The 27,497-nt window shown below is 34.5% G+C and overlaps 1 protein-coding gene across 1 annotated transcript; it reads left to right on the top strand.

Annotated features, from left to right (window-relative positions):
- Window positions 1-426: 426 nt before the first annotated feature.
- LOC112686894 (endothelin-converting enzyme homolog) lies at window positions 427-27,497 on the top strand. The gene is made up of 14 exons (XM_025559366.1): window positions 427-828; window positions 22,579-22,714; window positions 22,804-22,965; window positions 23,042-23,190; window positions 23,265-23,327; window positions 23,413-23,613; window positions 23,739-23,866; window positions 23,962-24,286; window positions 24,358-24,542; window positions 24,640-24,756; window positions 24,853-25,117; window positions 25,959-26,054; window positions 26,363-26,439; window positions 26,670-27,497. Exons 1-14 carry the CDS (start codon window positions 427-429, stop codon window positions 26,758-26,760), a joined length of 2,397 nt encoding a protein of 798 aa, XP_025415151.1. The 3' UTR covers window positions 26,761-27,497.

The raw sequence follows: 27,497 nt of genomic DNA, 5'->3' as shown, positions 1-27,497 counted from the left end.
CGCGCTACGCACGTGCAGACGGCGTTCCGTAACGACCGGGTCGGGTTTGGTGTTCGCCGACGACGTTGGTAACACTGATTTTCCCGCCAAACTGGTAATGTGTCGTCGACGCCGCCGCCGCCGCCGCCGCCGCCGGTATTCGTCGCGTTCTTGCACACACACGCGCAGTCTCCGAACAGAGTGTGTTTGGCCGTCCGCTGGTCGAACGTTAAAACGTGAGCGCGCGCGCCGATACCCGATTCCGTTCGTTTTCGATTATTTCTCCCCCGTCGTTTTTCCGCCGTTCGGGCGATCGCGAATCGTTTTCCGACGAAACCGGTTCGATTCGATACCGATCTGCTAGCAGCAGTCGACGGACCCGATAGTTGCGTCGTCGCCGCCGCCGCGCGCGAGTTGTATTCCAATCTTACGTTGGTGACAGATGTGATGGCACAGGACCGCGAGGACGTGGTGGAAATGCAAGACAAACCGGACGGCTGCCTTTCGGTGGTGGACGAGGAGCGCGAGCCCTGCCTGAAGGAGTCGACGGACAAGAACAACGGGACCGCGGTCGTCGTCACGCCGGCCGGTGACAAGAAACTGGAGAACAACAACACCGCCGCCAACAACAATGGCAAGTTCCACGCGTTCGCCGCCGTTACTAGTCTGGAGCAGAAACTCCGCGATAAGACTGGTTTCTCCAGGATCGGGTTGATACTGGTCTTGGCCGCGGTGTTCTTGTGCCTCGTCTTGATTGTCACGCAGCTTCTCATGTTGATCCTGTGGCCGCGGGCGCAACCCCCTCTTCTCGTGTGCAAGACGACTCCGTGTCTGAGAGCTTCGGCCGAGGTTAGATTTTAAACATTTTTCGTTTAGAATTAATATGAATATAAACGGGCATTTAATAACGACTGCATCTTGAGTCGTACGGTGGGGTACACGTTTTTTAAGGGGTAGTTGCAGGAAAAATTACCGATAAAATGCAATTTGTGAATAGTTGTATTCGTGTGAATACCTCTTTGTTACTGAGCACATAATATTGTTACGTTACTATTGTAGACTTTGAGTGAGAATGATTGGATGGCAAACGACTGATAATTTTTTTACGAGTGATCGTGGAAGGACTACGAGTTAGAAAATAATTTTCGAAATAATCCTGTGAGAAAAAATTTTGTCCCTTCCGATTATACGGAATTTTCAACTATTTTTTTTACCACTTCATGTGTCTCGGCAAAATTGAATCAACATTTATTGGTCAAAAAAAATATAAACTCTTACTGACAGTGCTTTTTTTGATCGCACAATGAGTGATTCTACATTGCGGTGGCTTTTTGATTTGTTGGCAAAGGTAATTTGTTTTCGTTATCGTGTCATATTCACGTTGTTAAATGCAAATTCTATGTTCAATTTTTTTGTCTGATGGTAACGCGATCAAATGCGTTCCTCGGCAGTGTTCCTTGATACATTTTTTTTGGTAGTAAATCTCTTTCAAGCGACTAATCCCTATTGGAGGATTTTTCCCGGGTTAAAATATGCGTGTGTTTTAATGAACCAGATGAATATTTAGATTAAAATGTTTTCGTTTTAATCGTCCAAAACAATGAAACTCGTTTATCTCGATTTGTGTACTACCGTAAATCATTCGAAAATTATTCCATTCGATCCATACCGATACCGGAATACCTGCGACGCTGTTCTGTGTATAGGTCGAAAAACGACTGCGGGTCATCGCAGTTATTTGTTATTTCTAGAAATTCTTCTTAGACTTAAACGTGTTCGATTAAGGTAGCATGATTTGAATTTATTAATTTTTTCCACTCCCCTGCCACTTATTGAACGTGAAATACCCGTATAGAATCATTTTGTAACCTATTCAGCATGCAAAAAGACCAGCACAGTATATTCGTGTATTTGATAGCAATAATACAAATCGAAATGTCGAAAACCTTATGGTGGCGGCCTGCTGGAACCCCTCTCGAGCCGACACAAAAGACCACCGCCACAGGCTCCGTACGCATTATTCGAACACGATCGTTGCAGGTACAAAAAGGGACGACGTCGGTTATTTTTTCCATTCTCTCCGTTTTTACGACCGCCATAAAAACGACCATACGTTCACCGTGTACACAGCGGTATAGTGTGTTTTTCGAATAAGAATTTCACGCCGCCGACGCATGTATGTGACTGCGGCATGTCGTATGATCGGTCGTCTATAAAATAAAATACTAAATCGTGAGATTCTGTAGGTACCTAAATTCTCAAAAAAAAAAAAAAAAAAATCGTCACAAATAATGTTTCTTTATACTTATAACAAACTGTGATAATAGTCGTTTATATCCACATCTACGTCACATTATACTATCGTGACATTAAATTATTGGAAAAATGCGTCATACGTGGGTTTTTAATCTGTACTAAAAAAATAAATATATCAATTAAATATCATTATTAATCAAATGTTTTTAATTCGATGTTGATTTTTTATCAATGCGTTCGAAAGTACTTTATTCTTTTACCCCTCTATACCCTTCGTATGTGTCTTAGTACAAGGATGTATGGTTTCCACTCGATTACACGATCCTTTGAGCTTCTGATCGGCCGAATCCTTATTGGCGTTTTACAAGTAAGGCCGTATTATTGTAAATTCCTGTAATTTGATATCCCTGATCTATGTGTATAATAATAACTCGTATATGGTTGAAACCACGTGCAGGATGTCGTTAAGCAGGTGCAGTTCGCGGATATCGACTTCTGTCGAAAGCGACATTGCGTATTATTATTATGCATTTTTCATTCGGTTATTACTTTCATTATTCTATCATCTCCTTCTGTACATTGGGCCAAAACCACTTGACTTTTGATTTATATATTATTATTGTTTCGAAATAACAACAAAAACGCAAATTTATAGTTATCAGTATAAGTCTAGTCTTAATAAGGTGAATACGAATCTATAACGTTAGGAGTATTGTTTTATGTACATGTGTTGTTAAAGATTTCCACTTACACTGGTTAGAGATTTAAAAGTGACAGCCGTAACGTAGTTCGATATGTTTTTGTTGGATGAATAGAGTTATGTGTGTTAGTATAAAGTATGTTACGTGAAATTTAATTTAAACAATTATTCAAGACCGGGTGAATAAATACAGACAGTTTATTAAATTTTTACGAATCAAACATGAATAATAAAAATGCTTGCTTTTATCCAGTTACATAATATTATGAAAACATCTATTCGCACCGAATTACCTGCAGTGCATCACATCGTAGACATATTGAATTTTTGTTATATCCCCAAACACTTTCGTGTTTTTTATTTAATTTTTTTTATCTATTATTAATCTTATCAAATATAGTACAATAAAATAATGCTTGTCATATGGTGTTAATTTTATTGATTTTATATGTACACAATCTGGCCAGTTAAATTAATTTACATATGTTTTTTTAGAACAAATTTAATTAATATTCACGTGAACTAAGGACGTTATCGTATACATAAGTTGTATATATTTAAGTGTAGATATATGTGCATACATACATTGGTTTGATACACATTACACTTGGACGAATAATTGAGAAGTGTGTAAATGTTAGTGTTATTATTTTATAGTGTTTATTACGTTTTATCGTGAAATTTGAGTATATTTATTGGTAGATAGTTATCGTTTTTGTCGATGGAAGTTATACCATAGGGCCAGATTTAAGGAAGGGCTAAGTTGGTTGTAACTAAGAGGCTTCATAAATTCGGAACCTCACACTTTTGTTATTACAGTAAAATGTAATTAATTAATTCTAAATTTATTTTTCTATGTAAAATTAAATTATCATCCAAAATATAATTGGTATTTTTATTATTGACATATTTGAATGGAAGTAATTTATGTGTAATAATAATTATCGAATTTACGTACATTGCAATAAGCATTAAAATTGAAGAAAAAAATAATGTTTAATAATCTAAATAAGACAAGTTTTTTTGCCGTCCACGATAAAAGTGCACTTAAAGTTGAATTAAACTTGCTATTTATAACACGATGGTAATCAAACAATTCTTCGTCAAAAAATAAATAATAACTTGTAACTCATTAGATAACAATAACATTATTATAACTAATTAGATGAGTTTAATCAATAGTATCAACAATAATTTTAATGTTCGGAGGTTCAATAGTAGTAAAACTATTATTAATACAACTTATTAGTACTTACGTTTTTTTTATTTACAAAATAGCAATTATAATAATAGTGTAATAATTTTCCACAAATCATTAATTTAAGTCGCTTAATATGTTTCATTATTATAAGTACAAATGTACTTGATATATCTCACCAATTTAATTCTTGTTATAATTTATTATTAAGTTAAATGTAATAAATATCAAGTACTAAATAATAAATGTTATTTAATTAATAAAAATATATTATCCTTTTTATTTGTTAGGGGTCCCATATTTTATTGAGCCCCCAGGTTCAAAAATAAATCTAGATCTGTCCTTGGTTGTACTTGTTATAAAATCACGATAAAATTGTAGTTCGATTTGTGTGTAAATGTATAAAACCAATATTTAATATCTATTGTAGGTTGCCTAATTTATATTATTTTCCTGAAGCAATTTTGGCATCTTACTGATAGGATTTGGTTTATATAATATTCCGCAACGATACCATCTTTAATCTTAACACTGGCTTATGACTTAGGTGTGGCACCTCGTTGGTACAAAACTTATCCTATACAAAAATCACATTTCGCTGAAAACGTAACTGTATATAAGATAACAATTAACAAAATAATTTTCATAAAATCCAAACTTTTGAACTCTTTATGCTGTATACGCTTGTAGTATGTAACTGTATGCGTATTATAAAAATTAGATACATCGTTTTATTTATTTCCACTCCCAAGTAAAAAAAAACCTTATTAGAATACGTTTGTTTCAAAATTTAAATTTTTTCGTAAAGCGGTTTGGTTCATAAAACGTGCTTGAATTTAAAAAATCACAGATGAGTCATGCATAAAATATTTTCTGTTATATTATTCAAATTTAGATATATTATATGTGTAATATGTATATATAAAAATTCATATAATCTGTGTATAAACTATATATATTTTATATTGCATAAAAAATTACTATCATATAATAATAATTATTTGTTAGCGTGTTTAATTTAATATAATAATGATTATTAGATTATTATCCACAGAGGCAACGTGTTTGGTAATTAATGTCGAGATGTTTATAATTACTTGCAGTGAAATCAGTCGGAATACGTTGTGTACATTTTTTTTTTTTTTTGTTTACTCGGTAATTTTGGGATAAATTTAAAACGAACAATTAATTTTTCTTGCATTATTGCAAACTGATAAAAATGCATTTCTTAAACTCGATATAAAGAACTACAGTTGTAATTGTTTTATATGTCCATCAATCAATATAAAAATAATTTGATTATTTCAGTTATATTATTTAGGTTTATCAATTGTATCAGTAAGACAATACATTAATTGCGATTATTTATTAGTTTTGAGTGGTGTTATAGTTTTAAAACCCGTATGCAACAATATGGTTTCCAATACAAGTAGTGTCGGCTTTCAATACATTTAAAATTTAAAATGACGTGATACCCGTATACCGTCTCAAATCAAAAGTGTGCTGTCTTAATTAACTTGGTTAATAATAATTATAATTAATACATAATTTATCAAATTAAAAAAAGAAAATATCTCAAAGATAATGTTCTATCCTTCTTGTAAAATATAGTTAAACATAGTAAAGGAATAGTGTTTTTATGTTTATTCGAGTATATACTATAATTATATTAATAATACTGTAATTTATTCGTTGGACAGAATTTTAAATGGAAATATGACACAATACTATATAATATTATACGTAGGTATTTAAAATTTCGAGGGGATTTAATGTTTTATTTGTACAATTGATGATTTCTAGTTAAGTTATCACGAGCCGAGATTTTATTACATATCGTGATTAGACAGTGTACAATCATCAACTTTTCTCTCAAAATTTACGGTCTGGTTAAAAATGAAACGTTGATTGTTGGATATTTAAAAATATAATATTAATATTTATGATACGATATTTCGAATAGTCGTTTAAACAACTGTAAGATTTTGTGTACTATTGTGTATCGTAAATTTCATAGTTGTATGTCATACTCACGACGAAGATGAAACGGATTTACGTGGGTTCTGATCGTGTTTGGTTACAATGGTGGTTCACATCGTGAATCGTCCTCGGCGTACGAAGATATATTAGTTCTATTTCGTTTCCGTTAACCGGAACCTGAACACACACGGTTGGTGTTGTATGCGTCTCTCTGCAGTTCAACTATTATTTTTTTTTTCTTTCTACTGTTATGGTTAAGCGTGAGAAGGCATCAGAGAATAAGAAACACAAGCATCTGGTCACGTGTTAAATTATTTTCCATGTACATTGCCGCATGAAGAATTTTCTCGCAAAAAGAAAAAAAAATTACTTACATAAAACAACCGATTGTCAACTTTAAAAGTGTCGAAGACTGGGTTTGTGTGCGTGTGATGTGTACCAAGACCATTAGTCATACCCACCGAAAATGAGAAGTCATCGTCGATTTCAGCACGATTTTGTGTCAAAAACAAGATTTTTACAACCATTAGGTATTCCGAAACGATACAAGAGTCAATGACACTTTTAGTCGCTTTAATTGAAAACAAAAATCGTGGCATTCAATATTGTTATTTGTTACTCGAAAAAATCGTAAATCATTCATTTTGTATTCTGCGATATCATGCCGATTTTCAGACGAGAATATCAATCTCGAACAGTGGTGGTTCACATACATGATGTTCAAGGAGAAGGCAAAAATAAAGCCAACCCTCCCTCTCTCCATATATACAGATTATAGGTATAAATGAATAATAATGTTTATTTATTAATAATATTAACCTTTAACATTAATATACTAAAAAAATATTTAAATTTATTGATTTATAAAATATACCTTATAATAATTATATAAAATTTGCAGATAGGTGTTGTTTGGTCAGCGATATACTAAATTAAAAAAAACCAAATTCTAAAGAAGGGGGGCTACCCCCCTTATAATGGTCTTTTTATCCGGAAAGCGTACCTACGGATATTTTTTATAGGAAATATTGGTTGAAAACAAAATTGACAACCCATCATTAACCAAGTATTTATTAATCCCGCTCAGAATATAAGGAGTGTTTCATGTAGACGTGTGTTTAAAAACGGTTGATTCAGACACAGTACGTCGTGCATTGACGCCTACTCTTGTATAAAGTGCGAAAAGCGAAAAATATTTTAAAATATTCTGACACATTGGTACAGTAATAATTTTGATTAGATGTACTGTATGTAAACAAGGAGGAAATAATCAAACTCGAAATTATTAACTACGGAAGTAAAATAAACTGATAGGTTGGTTACGGTCTGCGCTCTCTGCTATTATGGTAAAAATGAAAAAGTAGAAATACGTCATGAAATCATGAATCATGATGTGATAATTATAAAAATATATACTGTACTATATAATATAACTAGTGTTATACAGTGTACACACAATATTATGAAAACATTAAAAACACTTTTCTGTTGATAATATAAAAGTTGAACGAATCGAAGAATGTTGTCTCAGTGGAAGACTATACGGATGACTTCTAAACATCATATTTTCATATCGTAAAAACGTCGAGTGCCTATCCTGCTGAAATCGGCAGACGTATAAGTGTAATCGTGGAGATCCACAATGCAGCCAGATCCGTCCCGCGTGTGTGATAAATGTGTTTGGACTAACAGAATGTGATGAGGAGTAAAGGGATATGAAATAAAATATGATGCAATATAACTACAGATTATATAGACGTATATGCATTTTAAGTGTTAACAAATATTGCGATAACATAAAAAAAAAAAAACATTTGTTGCTTCGACTAGCAAATCCTATAAAATTAATAATTGTCGATTGGACGATTAAAAAAAAAAAAATTATCTGAAAGATTTATGCGAATTTCAACCGTGGAGGTCACAGTACCCTAGGAGGCCTATACAGGAGACGTGTAAGCCCGGCGCCGAAGTATTGTAATCGCACTAGGTTGCTTAGGTATGATCGTTTCGTATTATTATTCACTTCAATATTTATTTTATATATTTATCTAACCAAAATTAAATAATCGTTTTCATTGATTTATTTTCTATAAATTGAATTATGAGTTAATCTAAATGATCTTTAATTACTTGTTGTTTGTTAGATTATTTAATCTCATGTATAATTATAATTCTTTAAATTGTTTACGTAATATACGTTTAGAAAAATATGAGAAATCAGTGAAGGGGCTGCATACTACCAGGGGGTGGACACAACACGGCGGCAACGAAATAAGCGGCCATTTTAATTGAGGTACTTTTGTTATCAAATTGTAATCAGTGATAACTGATACTCGTTATTAATTGTAATTTCAATTATGGTAATTGTTCAATATGTGTTCTACCATCAGTGTGAAACATGGCGATCTACTGGGTACCAAGAAATTTTTACTTGTGGATCATTTTTTAGATAGTATGTCTATCATAATACAGGCCCAAGTGCAGGATTTCAGAATGGGAAGTGTTTAAAAAAAAAAAATGTATAAAATAGAATTATCGATGATTAAATAGTATTATACAGGTATTTATATAATTTTTTTAAGTATATTAAAAACGTTTATATTGATATAATACTATAAAATGCAAATCATTGTTGTAGTAAATTTACAAATACAATTGAAATACATTTACAAAAACACAATTTATATTTTTTTGGTAATGATGGGAGGTTGGAGGTTGACCCATGGTCATACCATAGTATAAGACTTATAAGTCCCCCAAATCTCAAACTCTTGTTGCACCTAAGATCTTGAAAAATAATACTATTATTAGTAACATTTGAAAATGCGCAGTAGCTTATAAAGAATATTACTACCGTTTCATGATAAAATAAGATGCTACTAACTTCCTACTGTACCTCAAATAAAATGGCTGACTGATTTCATTATTGTCCTATGCTGCCCATGTAATTTGTTATCAGTGTCCATTCTGTTTTATTCTGTGATACTACTTGCGTTCCCCAAAAAAGTGTATTTTTCAGGTAGTAAATTCAACAGGTAACTTTCGTCTCATCTTGGGGACGCAATTCGACCATATTATTTTTCTTATCTGCTATAATAGTCATGACCGAGATGCGTCCATCAATATTATGTGTTACAATAATCATGTATGTATAAATTGTGTATACGGTATAGTATCTACGACTATCCATAAATTAATATTATCAGCTACTATATAGAGTTTCAGTTTGATAAAATTAATTTAATTAATTTAACCATGACAATGTTCGGTTGTCGCCAAACAATTTCCGAGCCGTATTTATAAAACTGAAAACTTTGGAAAACTTTAAATGTAATTAATTACTTGTAATACTTATTTTATGCTATGGTTATGACATATTTGTGTTGGGACGTAACTTGGCTGTCTCAAAAGGTACTCTTGGACGCAAATAGGCTATGATCTTTTTTGAACCTTTTTTTGGTGGGATGCAAATTACTGATAATAATCTCGGACGCAAGTAGTATGCACCGAGTGAAGGAGTATATTTCGCGAACACCACACTGTTACATATATTGTATAGGATATAATGAACTCGCCAATAATTTTATTAATACCATTCGACATCATGTATCGCGTAACAACGTACATTCCGAAATATATTAATGTATTACAAGAAAGTGGCACGTTTAAATATGTATTTTTAGACAATCGATGAAAACAAAATTAACACGTGGCCCCAGTGTTCTTGAGTGGCGTCACTCCATTCCTCTCTACGATACCCGTGCAGTGTAAAACAGCACGTGGCCGTGTTTCTCCACCGCAGTGTTTTCATCAAGATTCGTATATCCATTTGTATGACGCACATAGTTTAGATGTTTAATAGTTCTATAAGTATATACGTATTTATAATAGGGAGTAGTATTGTAATATTCAAATATATTTGCCGCTTTTGTCTTCTACGAACTGGTTGCTTGGTTGCGAGTGCCTGCCGTCCTTGGGCGCGGAGTTCTGAAGCTGTCTAAAAGAAATGGAAGAAAAGGAAAAAAGAAACAGTTTTTGTCCTACCCCCACCGCCGCAGGAGTGTCGTGTTCTCGTATTATTCGTGCACATGTGTAAGAATAGTATATATGTATTTAGTATATTCAGTACTTTATACCTGTATAATAATACGTGTGTGCGCTCTCGAATGTCGATCTGCTGCCCACGCGCGCGTTTTATGTTTGGATTATAGTCCGTTTCATCGACCAGCTGAGATAGTAATATTCTCAGAGGGTTTATGCGAACGCGCACGTGTGTAGGTATACCTGTCTCTAAAGTATATTCAAATATACAGCGCCGATTGTTCCTTCAAAACGTAGGTTTCCCACTCTCATGCATTGTTGCCATTGCACGGTAATGTTGTAAATATTATTTTTGTTACTAGAATTTCAATACCATTAAGATTATAAAGATTTTTCTGTACGTACAAACGGATTTTTATCAATTTGATTTCGAAGTTGACTTGGCAACTTAACATTCGTAAAATGTGTATTACTATTAGTGATCGATTGATCACCGAAATCGGACGGAAAACAATAATTTATGATGATTGTTTGATGAGAGTATAGCGTATAGAGAATATAATCCCATAGCGAAGCCGACATTATAATTAACTCTGAGCACTCTAAGAATAGTATCTATCGGTTTTCTATACGTATTAATATGTACTTATATTAATGTAATTTTTAGTTATTTGTGACATTTTTGATTTACTCCACTATTTTCCAATGAATATTATAAGCAATTCGTAATCATGGAATTCCTCTGAAATAAATCAGTTCTATATGCGAATTTGTTGACTCAACGTTTGAGCAACACCCATTTTATGTGTCGAGACATGGGTTTTCACTACTGGCACGAGTTTTAACATTAGTTTCGCTATATGTATTTATTTGCAGACGTCTTATTTAATGTTCATACGATATTATATGTGCATAATATGTATTTAAATATTATGTTGTTTTTTTGTGTACTTATGTTACTTGCAATTTAAATGTTTATTTAAAACATTGATTTTATGTGAGCAGGATTAGCAGGATAAAGGAGGTTTAACAGTAAATGTAGAGCTGTACGCGTTGTTTTTTGCTCTAATATTTTCTAATTTTTATAATTGTATTTGGAGGACTAGTTTGTTTAAAGTCTATAATTTTATATTAATTTTTTACACATGCTGCACCATTTTGCAATTCATTTTTTCGCACACATTTTTTGAACGACTTCTCATGGCCTGATGTTTATGCAATTAAAAATACTTAGAGCATACCGTCAAAACATTTTCTGCCATTTATATATTAATCTGTATGTACTTTGATAGATTGATAACCTAAAATATCGATTACTCATCATTTGAGAGCATAATAAAATCATAAAATCTAATATTAATTATATCGGATTTAAAACGTAAAGTAAAATTCTAAAATTTTTGACCGCTTTAATATACACTATTCTTAAATTGGATCCAACCTTGATCTTTATGACGAGACTCACGAAACCATAATTTAATTATATTTGTGTGATTCTGTTTCATTATAAAAACATTTGGCACAATATGATCATTAACGGTGACGAGTTTTTGATAAAATATTAAATGTATATCAAAGAATATCAAGTTAAAGAAATTATATTGTAGAACACGAACTAAAGTCATTAAAAAATGAATCGTGCTAGGCTAAATGTGTTTTTGTATGTTTGTCTTCAATAAAATTATTTTTATAAAAAAACGGTTAGGAACCGATTTTTTGTTGAAATTCAAAAATCATTCGACCCTGGGGCTTCAAAGAAATGTATGAGTGTGTGTTTGTTCTCGCATGCTTGTGTATTATATCGGTTGAAAATCATTTTTTATTGAACATTCATAGTAATATCGTAAATGCTCTCCATTGATGTTAAACAAAACATTTATATTAAATCATATTATTAAGTTGCGTGCAAAGACAGCTCAACAGTTTGTTAGGCTGTTATTTGGTACGCCAAACGAATTCAAGATGATGCGTCGCATAAACACGACGAAACTCGATTTAAGAACTGTTGATAAAACTATCAACAGTCGCGATAATCGTTCAAACGCGAAAATCGGTATACTATGGATTTAATTTTAAAATAAAAATAAAATATGTTTCTACTCGTGACGTGGTGTTAATTGTTCATAATAATTACGTGTGCGACGAGCGTAATACACAATCGTCGAATTCGTTGGTGTGGTCAATATCGAGGAACGGTGTTTCCTTTTATTTAAATTTTTTGTTTTCGCTCTTCTTTTTGTGAGGCTACGTGTACACGAGTATTGTTGGTAACTATACACAACTACTAGATGAGTGACGGGCTATATCCAACCGACAATAATGGGTACCTATTCGGAATGATTTATATTACTTAAGCGTGAGTTTATGTACGTACACTGGTGCACGACGAGTCGGCGGGCGAATTTCGCTTCAGGGGAAACCTCGTTTTTTGTTCTTCTTTTTCTTCATACTTCTTTCCGTGCAGCCAGTCTTGGCATTCCGCCGCCGCTGTGTACTTTGCACGGAGCGAGTGTATTGTCTGGCGTGCTTGTTGTTCCATATATTATTGTGCGTACTGTACATTGAAAGTAGACGAACGAGAAAAACTAATCCAGTATGTACGCCGGTAACGGTATAAACGGGAATTCGCGTGCGTTTCGTATCGAAGCTCGTCGTCGTTGTTACTGTCCGTATTACATATAAAATGCAGTTTGTCGTACAAGTTATAATTTATATATATATAGGTACAATAATGCCGCTGAAAAATATTATTATTTAGTTCTTTATAAATATGGCGCGGTTCGGTGTAAAAAAAAAAAAAATTAGTCCTTAACGTTATGTCTAAAATCACGTGCTTCTATTATAATGTATTTTGTGTTTTATTTGTGTGATTAATACGCTAGCGGTAGATTCAGAATTAGATTTTGGGACGAACCGACAAAGAACAAAGATATGCGTGTAATTTATTACTTTGTCTATTCATGTTATCTTTTCAAGATTTTAATATCTATAATGACACAGTTACGTTAAACGTAATAAAAATGTTTTCTGGCTAAAAAGTTTTGATTATTTTAAATATTGCATTCAATAAAAGTATTCTTTTAAAAGAATCTGTTTATGTATATGGACAACAGACAAATATGTTTTGGGTCATTGGAATGGGAGGGCCAATGGCAATGTCCCGTTTGATCTCTCTGGGATTCCGTCAGTGACCACAGTGTTGTATACAGGGCGTCTCACAAATATTTGAACTGGTGAGATATAAATGATATCTTGTATATATCCCATTTGATACGTACTGGTAAATCTCCGTTCAACACGCTGTATATTAATATATAGCCTTATGTTTCGTAATTATTTTAATACTCATTTTACGCCTTCGCGTTCTTCGATTCAGTTAGTCCGACTGCAGTATAAAATGGTATTACAAATGTGCATGTATGCATCATAATTATACGTGCGTCTTCGTCATATAGTGTTATAATTACACCGGACGGATCGAGAACTGTTAAAAATCTTGAGTTTTCACACTTGCCTCGAGAAACGAGCAAAATTATACGTGTGCAAACGAGGCGGATCAGGTTTTAGTTTCGTTTTCATTAGTCAGAGCGAGGAGTCGAGTCTTCAAATACTCAAATCTTGGTTATAACTCATTTTTATGTTTTGTAGACATGTTTTTAAAATTTAATTATGATTTAACCATATATTAATTGCACTATAATACCGTTCGATGTAATATAATTAAAGCAAAATTCAAACCATATACCGATAGTACCTACGTCTGCCGAAAAAATGATCGGTTTATAATGTAAACAGTTAATTATTAACAAAGTAATTATTTCATTATTTTTGTAAGCGAATTCTTAATAAACGTGAACGTCAGACAAGTTTTCTTCAGCGCACTTTCAGATTATTACATTTATCTGTGTGAATAAAAAAAGTCATTTATCTCCGCACCGTTTTTCTGTGTATTTTTGTGTACATTATCAGTCGATGCGTGTGTTGTTTCTGATTTTTCAAGTGCATTCGAACGAAATGCTACTTCATAATGTGTACACAACACTAGTACTACAGTGTACGAAATAACATTTTCTACGGTATATATTTATACAGGCCAAACGACTATTAACTATTATTCATAAGCTAAACGAAAGCAGTTTTGTTCAACAACTATAGAACATAAAATTACCATCATTATAAATTTAAATTTGTATTTTATTCACTGAATTTATGTATTTTATGAGCTAATCTAATGTACTCGTATGTTCATAATACAGTCAAAGTAAATTTACCTAAGAGAATCACCAGATAAAGGAGTGTAATTTAATTTATGGCTGAGAATTTGTTTGAAATTCTTTGAAAATTATAAATAAATATAAATTGCTGGTGAGATCAATTTTGTAATGGTACTAGGTGCACGCACACGCATATATACATGGTTTTGTATTATTGTTGCATTAGTGGCGAGCAATGAGCTGTGTCAGTATTAAATGAAATACCAATTTTTTTTCATCGTTGTTTTCTGTTTTATTTTATCCAGCAAACTAAAATACGGCGGGTAAAATATTAATTCACGCGACTCAGCGATTATAATTACAGTTTTATTTTACAATAAATTATTTTCTACAGTCACAATTGGTTACGCGCCTTGTGTGTATGTTATAGATGTGGCATATTGACAATTACGATTTTACTCGTCAGACTGAATTCAATATATAATAGCGCGTTAAATTGTTTTGTTCGAAATGAAAAACGAACTAATCAAACAGACATACGTGCACCGACTGCACGTTATATTGTTGTATAATTAATACTATTGTTTTGCATATGTAAATAAAAGTATTCCTATATTAGCCGAAAAAAGAGTCATGGATTTGTTGTAATTTATATTTCCCCTTCAATGTAACTTTATTGAGTATATGTACTGTATATATATATGATTCTCATATCACGCGAGTGCTGTGTGAATATGGCTGATAGTTTTTTTTTACTTTATGACTGGTACGTTGATTAGAGACGTTATATGATCGTTGAGTAATTAAATATATTTGCGAATCACTGCTACTCAATGACTACTTATTTTAACCTAACTTTGTTTAACTTAAAGTCAAAGTGGGCGAAAAGGAGAGAACGAATACGAGAAATGAAGTGTAATGTTTGTCTTATAAAGTTTTATTGTTGGAATTTTTCGTTTTTATTGTTTTATACGGAACATAAACACGAGGGGCGAATCACCTCTATTTAAATACTCTTAAAAAATCTTTAAATCGTATAAACGTAATGTGTTACATACGCGTAAAACACGTCCGATTATATAATAATATGGTATACACGTACATATCACATACGAATTCGTTCCGTTGTCCTCGTCACTGTTCAAACGTACGCGTAAAGTTTCTCTAAGCTGTTGCAAAAAAGTGCAAAAAGAAATCAAAAATGAAGAAAAAAAACGATACGATAATGTCACGGGTCGCAATTTAGGGATAAGATTACCCGCGCATGTGGCAGACGATATATCTGCTGGGCACGCAATAATACCCGGGTGTTGTACGATGTTACATAATTTATTTAAGTGTAACATGTTTTGCATGATGAATGAACGATCCGGTGTCACCGCGGGTGGCTGTTCGACGCCTTTTTTTTGCTCCGATGACTTTCAGCGGCTAACTTTTTACCGCAGCCTCCACCCCCGTCACCGCCGATGAACAATGCATCACGAATGCGCCAAGAGACAATGACGGCGATGACAATAAAACGACATTATGACGTGTTTTCGGGGTTAAACCGTTCGTGTGGAAATATGACTCAAAGCAAATACGTGCATACGGATACTATTCATACAATGAAACCTGTCTCATCGTATTTGGTTCAGTTCCATGTGATGAAACTCACCTGAATCCAAAAACGTTTCTTCGATCCCGTACGCGATTATGTTTTACTAACCTAACCTGGATTGTTCGACAGCTAGCTGTATTGCATTTGTTAAGAAACGAAATTTTCTTAATAATATCGTAATAAAGTTAATCAAGTCTTTAAGTATAAATTAATAAACTATAAACGTATTATATTATTTGTTCAATTAACACCGTTTAGATTTGACCTTATGATGTGTGTTCGACGATTTTTCGTGTGATACTTGTATTACTGAAATAATGTTTGCGTTAATATTGTAATACGTATTTCGTTATAAATAACGTATTTTGATCAAGTTCATTGCCTTTTAATATTAAACATTTTTCAAAATTTGTACTATATTTATATTTTTTTTTTCGAGTACATAGTATGAGTCTATTAAATATACACGTTGACCATTTTCACAGGGCTATAGAACCGGCGCTCATCAAAACCGCACACTTACCGTTCATAACCGCACATTTTACATCGTTCAATACTGCACATATTTATTCTATTGTTAAAAAGGGAAATTTGAAAGGTCGGTAGTTCAAAACCGCACATATTTGGTGTACAGTTCCTTTTTCTTTGCACACTTTGCATGTACAGTTCACGTTGACGGTTTCGTATGTGTTCCACACAAAATCTTTTTTTAATCCCAGGACCTACTTGGGGTGATGTTACATAGCAAATCGGGGGATTTTTTCGTTTTTAACTGTCTGAACGAGCTAGTGATCCCGCTCGGTCTCGAGGTGCACTCATGGTATTTTAGATTAATGTTTACGTAATTGATATATATATATATATATATATATATATATACATTTGTGCGGTATTGAACGGTTTAATTTGGCGAAAATATGTAGGATTAAGTTATAAAAGTGTGCGGTTATGAACGACGCCCTATAGGATGACGTTTAATTGAAACCATATTATATTTATGTCGTTGGTAGTTTATAGTGGAATAATATTTAATTTATAGAAATAAAACTAAAAGAAATTCATAACCATAACAATAAAAATAAAAAAACACTCGAATATTATGTAGTTGTAGTTTGAGGTTTACCAGATGATAAATACTCGGGTTAATGAAATAAATATCATACGCGTTTTATCTTACTCTTTCCATACTTGTATTTTACCTACCCTTCTCGTGGTTAGAGAGATACAACAGTGTTAGTATCTCTGTGAATTGTCATAGTATATTATACTTTTTCGACCAGGCGGGTGGTGTTTTCGATGGAACACAATGCGTATTGTACGATTTTCGTTTAAATCAGACAAATCTTATGAGTTACTTGAATCATGTTCGCGTGTACGTTTTAGAAGTATAGTAAACAACATTTCCTCTGCTACTGCTCATTAAATGGAGCACATTATGGGTCGGTTGAATTATGGCTTTTTTTTTTCTTTCGGTGGAAATAATTATCTGCCGCGAAACTATACGTATTGAGTTTTCCCGAACTGCGGGTGTCCGGTTCAATAATAACGGCGAGCACACATTTTATATTCTACGATCGTCGAACAGGTTTTTCGAAAATTTCTAGCCCGTGGATGATGTCCACTATAGTGTACCATCGTATACGAATTTTACGAGGGTATTACATTTTAGTATATATTCGTTGCGGTCACGTTTAGTAACATAATACGTATTGTAAACTAATACGTAGTAATAATAATAATATTCACGACTTCTACGTACTGTTTATGTGTCGGTAATATTTATTTTACACCGCAGAAAATGATTAGTTTTTTTTTTTTTTTTTGGCGTTCCCGTCGGCCTTTTATTCGACTCGCACTCGTTCATCACTGCTCTTCGCGCTCCGGTTCAGAAACGTTTTTCGGGTCGTCTACCTCTGCCAAAGCACGCGGCAACTGCAGATGTACACAATAATAATAATAATAAACGTACGTACAACTGCAGGTAATATACTATTGTTCCACGACACGAGCTGCGTGCGTATAATATTATAATTATTCCCCTTTCCGTGTGCGCGTGTGAGCTTTAGTGTTTGTGTGCGTTTGTATTTCTCGTATTTTTACGTTTTCAGCCTGGTGCTGTGTAATCGCGGAGTGATCTCGGTACGTGTATACGCTGCATTCTTCTGCGGCTCGTAGGGAGACTCGGACCAGATATTCTGCCGCGTCGGTGGCGGCAGTCGGATCGGCCGTAGGGTAACGACAGCATAAAGAAAATGAGAGAGAGAGAGAGAGAGGGACAGAGATGAACGATAATTTAGCGGAACACGTTCGTTTCTTAAGACTGGTTTCCTCTGTTCCGCCCTTTCCTGTACTGTATTTATTTGCAATGGTTCTCAAACCCGTGGAAAGAACGCGGCCGAAATAAACGACTACTGCTCTAGAATAACTAACCATATGCCCGATCGCCACGTGCCATTTGTCACATCCCGTGACAATCCGCCATCCTCGTCCCCTCCTCCGACGAACGCGAGAACCTCTATATTTTAACATGTTTACCCGACGCGAGCTGTTATATCTTTTGGATAAAAGCGAATAGAAAAGTTTACCTAACGACGATTTTCTATAAATATGCTCGTAATTGGGTTCGTTCACGTATAAATAACGACGGGGGTGAGCCGTGTTGAGGAAATAACGTCGCGCGTTCGAGTTGATGACTGATGGAACGGTTAGTGTAATACGGATCACTTCTTATGTAATTTTGTCGTATGCTGCGGTTTCGTTCGGTTTTTGGTAAAAATTCAGCAGAGCAAAAGATATAACTTTATTATTTATAACACTTAAAATACGACTAATGCGATAACATAATATAATACGATCCTAGTATTAAAATTTCGCAAATATCTTGTCCAAACATTGCCGACCGAGGGATAAGTTTTTTTTAGCAACCACTGATCGTATGAAAAGTAGGTAGAAAACAAACGTGTTCTGCATATTAATTTGCGAACGCAAATGGTATTCATAATTTAGCATATATTTAATTTATCTATAAACAACTGATGCTTGAGGCTGATTATTAAAATTGGAGCTCACATTGTAACCGTTATCGTTTCGCCCCCGTACTATTTTACTGTAAGCCCTAATATTTATGGAGAAATAATAAAGATTGTTTTTCTTGTACCACTCAGGCTTTGAGCTTGAGCTTAAATTAGATTATGATTATATTGAACATCGCAATCAGTATGTTTTTGTCAACTCATAACTATTAAAATATTTATGAACTAATACGTTTTCATATCAAATTTGTTTTGTGTGAAATATTTTATCTTGACACTCATATTTTATTTTATTTTATTAGTAATTTTTATTTATAACATGGGACATTTTGCGGTTCATCAAAATGACTTGTATAATAATGATTAAATGTTTCCGCCTTATCATGGTTTATAGAATAATACTTTTTACTTGTATACAGCAGAGATGATAAGCAAAGGTCATGTTTGAAAAAACAGTGTTTGAATAGTCGCCTGCTGTTTATTTTGCAGGAAAAAAAATCGAATTTATTGATAATTCATTAAAAAAATTGTAGCATAATAATATTTAACAAGTACATTATAATATGAGTGTATACTTGGGTATATATATGTCTTTAACGAAGGTAATATGTTATACGTACCGTATTGCTTTTGCACGTGATAAAACCTGTTGAAAAGATCAAACTGACAAATAACCTATTTTTTCTTGCACATCGCTAAATATTTCGACTGGTGGGTGTATGCATACATTTACCTATAACTAAATGCAGTTTTCATCTGGTTTCATCGACAACCGCCCTCTTAAGATTCAACAGATGTGCTCGCGTGTGTGATGTAAACCAGGTCGGACGGGCGTATAAATCAGCGAAGTATGTGATCTGTACCAGGAACTAGTACATCGTTGTCGCCGTTCAATATTTAGGACTCAGGAACACGGTATATACTCGATACGTGACGTACGGTTTATTATTGTGGTTATTTTTGCAAGTGCACTCTACATGCGCGGCCACGGACGTGAGCGTGTTGCAGATTAATCGTTACCACACAATATACGTTATAATATGCTATTTATGATTCCAAAACTTTATTTCACCGTACGTTTGAAAGTTCCGAAGTATAAATATTATTTTATAATTATATATCATCTATTTGACGAAAAGAAATATTTTTTTTTTTTTTAATAAATTTATATAATAAATACTTATAGTAAAAGTTTATTATTCCATAAAAATATTTGTTGTTTAGAGGTTCGACTATATTTGTAATCGGGAGAGATGACCGAGACGACGGGTTCGACCTCCGCCCGTGTAAATATATTGAAAAGTTTTCCGAATATCCGAAAATGTTTCAAGGGGAGTGGGTTTAAGAATAAATATCCTGTAGATACAAATAGGAAAAAAATCAAAACAAATAAATATTAGGTACAATCGATTTTAAACCGTTTAATAATATATTATCTGTAATTTTCAAAGCGGTGAGGTCCATATCACCATGCTCGTATATACGCGTTCAATGGTTGCAGGGGACACATTTTGAGCAGCAATATTACAATTTAATAAAAATATTAAATTTTTTTTAAAAAATGTTATTGTATTATATCATCTCCACCGACCGTCTTCGCGTTGGAACTCGGACACACACATTCCCTGCCGCGGACTGTGACGAATTCAATTAAAACACACGTATATATATATATACGCTCCACGCGCTGCAGTGTGTCCTTAACCTTGCCTATTGTTGAACGCGGCCACGACCTCCTAGTGAAAGTATATTATATACAATATAATTGTGTCGGACTGTGTTATAAGGACTGAAAAAAAAAATAATAATAATAAAAAAAATAAAATAAAGAATATACGTTATACGCGCACCGCAGTCCCGGTAGGCACTCCCGTGCATTATACGCCGTATACTATGCGTGCATAATGTTCGTATTGTAACGTCGTCCGCAGTGAAGGGCGCGGTTCGAGCGGGCGGAGTGTAAAATGAAATAAAATTAAAACGTATTGGCCCATCCCGATCCCGATAGGACACCGAACACGGTTCATTAACCGCATACTCGTACTGTACGCGGGGGTTACGCGTCGAGATTCTCGGGGTAAAAAATCATAAAAAAAAAAAAAAAACCCAGTAAATACGTGTACAAATTGTTACCACGCAAGCGAGCACGGACGACATGGTGACGGTGCGTTTATTTTCGTCGTACCGGTCATTTGACGAGTGGACCGGAACGCCTCTCATCCGTTTCGGAATTCGTAAAAATTCCCTTTAATCGTCTACCGCACGATGTTGTTAGGGTGAGAGGGAAGGACATCGCGTGTACACCGGTGTAGTTTATAATGTCAAGACGTGAATTCATTTTTCCATGTCGTTGTAGTATCATAATGTCGTTAAATCGTTTCAGTAGCGATTAGCAGCAGTACGATATTATTTAAATTCATGAAACGAAACGGTAGACAGTTAAACTACGTATAAGGTAGCCTTTTCGAAATTTATGCATTTTTAGCGTCGTCGATGTGTTTGTGGGTGTGTGCGTCTTCTCAATGAAATCCGTGAAATTATCTTTCTAACTACGTTCATATGCTTTACATGTATACGCATATGATTATAGGAAGGTAGAATGCTTACTCGAAAATAATTTCTGGGAGGGCGTAGACGACTGATTCCATTAGCAGTGTATGGTTACAAACTCATAACAAAACCACTGCGCTTGCGGTGGCGGCGGCGGGTACCTTTGAAAAATGATGAGAGTGCCCATATGGCTACATAATACAGAACTGCAGGAATAACTATAAAACACCGTCTTGTGTCCGGCTGATTATTTTTCATTTCGTTTACGAAATCGAACACGGGCAAAAGAATTGTACTGCGGTGATTTCGATTGTCATAAATACGTTCATTTAAACTGTGTACACCCCTCAGCGGCAATCGTTACTCGAATGCAGGTACTGTTGGTTCGGTGTTGCGTTCATATTTCACCGTTGTAGATCCGCAGCTAGCGCACAAAAAGTATACTATTATAACACCCGAAATGAATACTAATTACGTTCCTGTAGTAATTATTTAGAAAGTTTTTTACCCAATGCTTATTAATCGATCGACAATCAGATCTGATTATGAATGTCATTTGCGTGTTGTCATATCCATGTATTATGTTGTATACTCGTGAACTTAATTTTGTAACGACTGTTGGATGCGTGTCTAAAATGAATAGGTAGTGTCTATTGTTTTGACGTTACGACACATGGTACGGCAATAGAAACCTTACCTAAAACGCTTTATATGATGTCTGGTACTAAACGGTTGTAATAGGTCGTTGGTATATACATATAGATACGTATTATATACGTATAAAAATGTTTTACAACACTTTATAAAAACAATCGTGGAACATCCATGGTATTTCGTTTGGTAATTTTTTTTTTGATTTTTTTTTTACACAACGCCTATTGCGCTTCTTTGAGTTTTAAAATCGAATTAAAGCGTGGAGTTAACGATCCGCGACCGAATATACTACTACAGGAAACTCTTTGTAATTATTGTGCATGGAAATCCGTAACATACTGTTGTGTAATAAAATCGTAAATTTCTGTTTAAAGGTTTTGCCCAAAATAAACTTTACACAACCGCCGTGCGAAAGCTTCAGAGAATACGCTTGCGGAGGATGGCTACAAACCAACTCGTTGCCCGGGTACATGAGCACTTGGAGTTTGAAAAATCGGATTCAACAAGAACGTAAGTGTGCGGCGCATCGAGTGCATCTGTTTAAATTATTTTACTGTAAAATAAACATTTGTTAAACCGTTTGTTTTGAATTTGTATAGAAAAAACAATGATCAGGAACATGGTTGTTACTCTGCGGAACGTTGCCAGTTCGAACTCGCTGAACTGGAAGATGAAACATTTCTACGAATCGTGCATGAATCTAGACAATATTGAGATGGACGAAGGAAAACCTTTAAAGAAGATTATTAGTACCAAACTTGGTATGTTTCGTTCCTTACCTCTCTCGCGGGTGGTCTATTTCAAATATTAATTTGTTTCTCCTTATTTGTATTACAGGCGGCTGGTCCGTGTTAAAAGATTTTGACTTTAATCAATGGGACAAGGATTTTACCATGGTACAATTGCACTCCAAATACAGCGTAAACCTGTTCTTTAAGATAAACGTGGTACCGGACGATAGAGCTGCGGGCAAATATATAATTCAGGTATTTTGGGATTATATCATACGTAATTTTACTGTTTGGTCGTTGTTAAAATCTGTATTACAAAACGATTTCAGATATCTCCATCCGGACTGGGTTTGCCCGATCGAAGGTATTACGTTAGAAGTCCGCAAGATAAGGTAAGTCCACGCGCAAAGAACAACGAAAATGTTCGCTAGTCTTTTACGGTATTGTAAACTCGTCATTATATTTTTGTTTATGCAGATAGTGATCGCGTACAAACAGTACATGGTAGACGTATCGCAACTATTGGGCGCCACCAGTAGTGACGCGTCGTCGTTCAGCGAAGAAATATTCAACTACGAGAAGCGCATCGCGGAAATCACACCGCCCGGCAAACAAGAGGATCTATTGGCTTCTCACCAACGGTTTACCGTGGCAAGAATTAAGGATTTTGCCTCACTGGTATGTTTTTTATCATAGTAATGCACAGATCACTACTGAAATGGTTACGCTGTTCCACAGCACAATTTAGGTGGTTTGGTATTTACGGACAAAATTATATCGATTTCGTGTCTCTCGTGTTATAGGTTCCACTTTTGCACATCTTACAATCGAAATTCCCAGAAAGTAATATCAATGACGATACGAACATCTCGGTTGTGTCGCCCACTTATTTTAGCAACCTGTCCAATCTGATATCGTCATCGGATCGCAAGTAAGTTCTTAGTTGTTATAATATAAGGGGTTAGCGTGACGCCAAGTACTCTCTTTTTACTAATAAAACCGTGTTTTTGTTTTATTGTTATCTAGTGGGTTAAATAATTATTTCATGTGGAAAATGGCCGATGCTTTTGTTCCATACTTGTCGGTCAAGTTTAGGGAAGTTGTCAAGATCTATACAGCCGAACTTATAGGCGAAAAAGATTCGCCACCTAGGTGGGAGACTTGTGTTTCTTTGCTGCAGAAGTTCATGGGCTTCGGAGTGTCTGCTTCGATCGAACCACAAATCGAAAACAAGGATAATGTAGTTGCCGTAGTCAACGAAATTTTCTACAATATTAAAGAGACGATCAGATCTTACATAGACAGCAATGAACATTTGGAATCTGAGTTGCGAAGCCATGTATTGGGCAAGGTAAGAACATCAAAAACTTTAAAAATATTTCTCGGCTATACGTACTCGAGTTAATCGTTCGCCCGTTTTAGTTGAACAACCTCACAGTACAAGTCGGAATACCCAGCGAAATGCTCAAAGAGAATTTTGTCAACCAATTCTACAGTCCACTGCAGATCCAAAAGCTCGACTTGTTCTCGAACATAAACAGCGCGATATCGTTCCTGCAAGATTATTCTCAGGTCAAATTAAAGGCGACGAACGAAGAACACTACGGGTAAGTCGCGGGAATACCGTTATTTGCATAACACAACAATACACTACGATTCAGAACTGTTTTGTCTATAATTCACTGTCGGATGTACTATCCGTAGGTGGTTGGACGATTTGGTATCCGAAAATCCAAAAGTGACCTACAACGTGGCCAACAACAAAGTCATCGTGCCCATGGCGTTGCTCGCTCGGCCATACTTCGAGGTCGGCTATCCCGAGTAAGTCTTGTGTATGGTAAACAGTATACACGTTATCCCCTCCCCCTCGGACATCCAAAAACTCGTGCCCGGATTAATCGTTGTGACCTTTCGTAGGGCTATATTGTACGGCGGTCTAGGCGTGGAGCTCAGCTCGGCCATTTTGTCCAGCGTGTACCCGCCCGGTGTCGCGTACGGCATTGACGGTGTTCTTTTGCCAGCCCATTCCACGGCGGTTAACTTGAGCGCCGCCGCCACGGCCGAAGCCCGTAAGTGCCACGGTCAGATGTTCTACGTACTGAGGGACCAAAAATTCGAAATCAGCAACAACACGGCGCTGACCGCCATGTTGTCTGTATCCAGCGTACGGTTCGCACTGGAGGTACGTTTATTATATGTTGTCCCTGACCGATAACCACTTTGCATAACCTAAAGTAACCTATAACGCGATCGGGTTCTGTACGAGCTGTGAAGTGGCATGATTCGGTGACCACCGTTGACCAACCGAATCGACCTACTGGTACGGCATAAAGGTAACTTCCGCGTTGCCATTATACGTGAACTGCGATTTCTGAATTTCTGATAAATAAAATCCACAAATACACCGTAGTTAAATGATAAGATAACGAATCCAAAAGATAAAAATATGCAGTTCTAGGATTCTTGACAAATTATCAAATCTTTATCTCGTTTTCTCAACATACAACGTGATATCGGAAAAAATTACGATTTAAAGTAAAATGTGCATTATGTGTGAGTAATAACAGTTGTGTACAACAGTTGATAGATAAATTGCAGTGAAATTTCCTAAATTTTTCTGAAATGCGCTCAACAGATATCGCTTTTTAATTAATTTTGTTTTGATATTCAAAATTTTTCATTTCTCACTTTATCTTAATTTTCTTCGGCAACTCAGATTTCATCACTTAATTTTATGATTTTTCCGACTTACGTTATTTCCGCCCTTTTAATTGTTAAGATTGTAAAAAAATATAAAAATGTAAGTATAAATATGTCGTTCATCCGAACTACAAAACAAGATGGTTTACAGGTACATTGCGAGAGGGTCAAAACCGCCCAGGGATTACAATATAACATTCAATTATAAATTGGATTTACCTTTGTTGATTTGCATTGATATTTATTATTTGATATTATTATCTGTCATGACTGTACATATATTTTCACGGGATTCAATATCATTGTTATTTATGTTTGTGTAGAGTTTGTCAAAGAAAATACAATCAGCACCTCATTACCGTCAACCGGCCATGGAATCCTATGAATACGATACATTGTTTTTCATAACATACGCTCAAGTAAATAATTTTTTTATCGTTATTGCGATTATTGTGTATTAAGTGTTGATAATGACCTCGCAGACAAAAAATAAAACATTTTGTTAATTATTAATCGACGTTCTGAAAATGAACGTTGAACGTTCAGTTAAAAATTGATTTTTGAACGTTGATTTTTCACATTTAATATTATAAAAACCACGAAAATATTTTTAAATTTTTTATTGTTCTTTAATGACATTTTCAACGCACCTTAAACTTTGTCATTGATGACGAAAACACGTTAAAACAAAAATATAGTTAATAAAATGTTTTCTGTGGTGTTACAGTCTTTGTGCGCAATCAAATCACGTCAAGTGCAAGAGTTAGACACCATGTTCGATATGATGTCCGACGAATCTGTTTTGTAAGTATTAATTGTACATAGTTTACCTAAGTTTGCGTACGGTCAACATTTAATATTGTTGAATCATTCGTTCTTGATGAACGTTTCACGGCGTTTAAGTTAGGCAATGCGTATAGCGTACGCGTGTACGTTTCAAATATCTTTTAAGGCGTTTACTTTTGCGTGCCTGTGTTATTTTCGTTTTGTTTGGTTATTGGCTGTTGTTTTGAGTGCCGAATTTTTGTTCACAGATTAAGAACAATCGCCGATCACTCGGAAGCGTTCAACAACGCGTTCAAATGCACTGACAAATCAACGAGAACTTGCAAGTACATTTACTAATGGACTCGGTGTTAGTATACTGCATGATTATTGAGCGTCCGGAAATCCTAACTTGACCCAAACGCGCAAGACGACGAGTCTGGAACATTTCATAAATATTTATTTACGATTTTTTTTATTCGTTTATTATTTTTTATTATTATCGTCATCATCATTTATTATTATTATTATTATTTTATTTTAATTATTATTATTGTTTATGAGATAATGTTTGCGCGAAACAAGACCATGACATAATTTTTTTTTCAGACTGAGTTTAACGCGCGTGCCCAATCATTTTTACTGCATATAGTATTATTATGTACTCCAAACACCACAAACGCATACATACTCTACATACACATACATGCACGTATTGATTTCATGTACTTTGATGATACTAAAAGAGTTTTGATTACAACTTTAGTCATGACTTTCAAACAATTATTCACTTTGCTTATACTCATATGTGAATGTGTGCGGTTAAGACTGTAAATGTGGTTAGTGACGGTTTTTTTTTCTATACTGAATATTATATTTAACCACTAAATTAAAGTGTCAATTATGTACTACGGTACAATCATATTAGTTAATTTCACCAACTCGCACTTGGTATGATAAGACCACATAGTCTGTTGGGGATTTTGCATTTTTTTTTTCTCTTCTCGTATTATATACTGTACATATATTATATTGTATACATCAATTTAAGTCTTATTTGTTGTTGATATTGTATACCTTTTAAATGTAAATATGAG

Source organism: Sipha flava, unplaced genomic scaffold (genome assembly GCF_003268045.1).
Source record: "Sipha flava isolate LNK unplaced genomic scaffold, YSA_version1 329_pilon_pilon, whole genome shotgun sequence".
In the NCBI taxonomy this organism is placed as follows: Eukaryota; Metazoa; Arthropoda; class Insecta; order Hemiptera; family Aphididae; genus Sipha; species Sipha flava.
This window is presented reverse-complemented; position numbering and strand designations above follow the sequence as displayed.

Excerpts from the sequence above, each read along its gene's own strand:
- LOC112686894 (XM_025559366.1), top strand. The coding sequence starts at position 427 with ATGGCACAGGACCGCGAGGACGTGGTGGAAATGCAAGACAAACCGGAC. Across the intron at positions 829-22,578 it reads GTCTGAGAGCTTCGGCCGAG|GTTTTGCCCAAAATAAACTT; the intron begins GTTAGATTTTAA and ends TTCTGTTTAAAG. Across the intron at positions 22,715-22,803 it reads AAATCGGATTCAACAAGAAC|AAAAAACAATGATCAGGAAC; the intron begins GTAAGTGTGCGG and ends GAATTTGTATAG.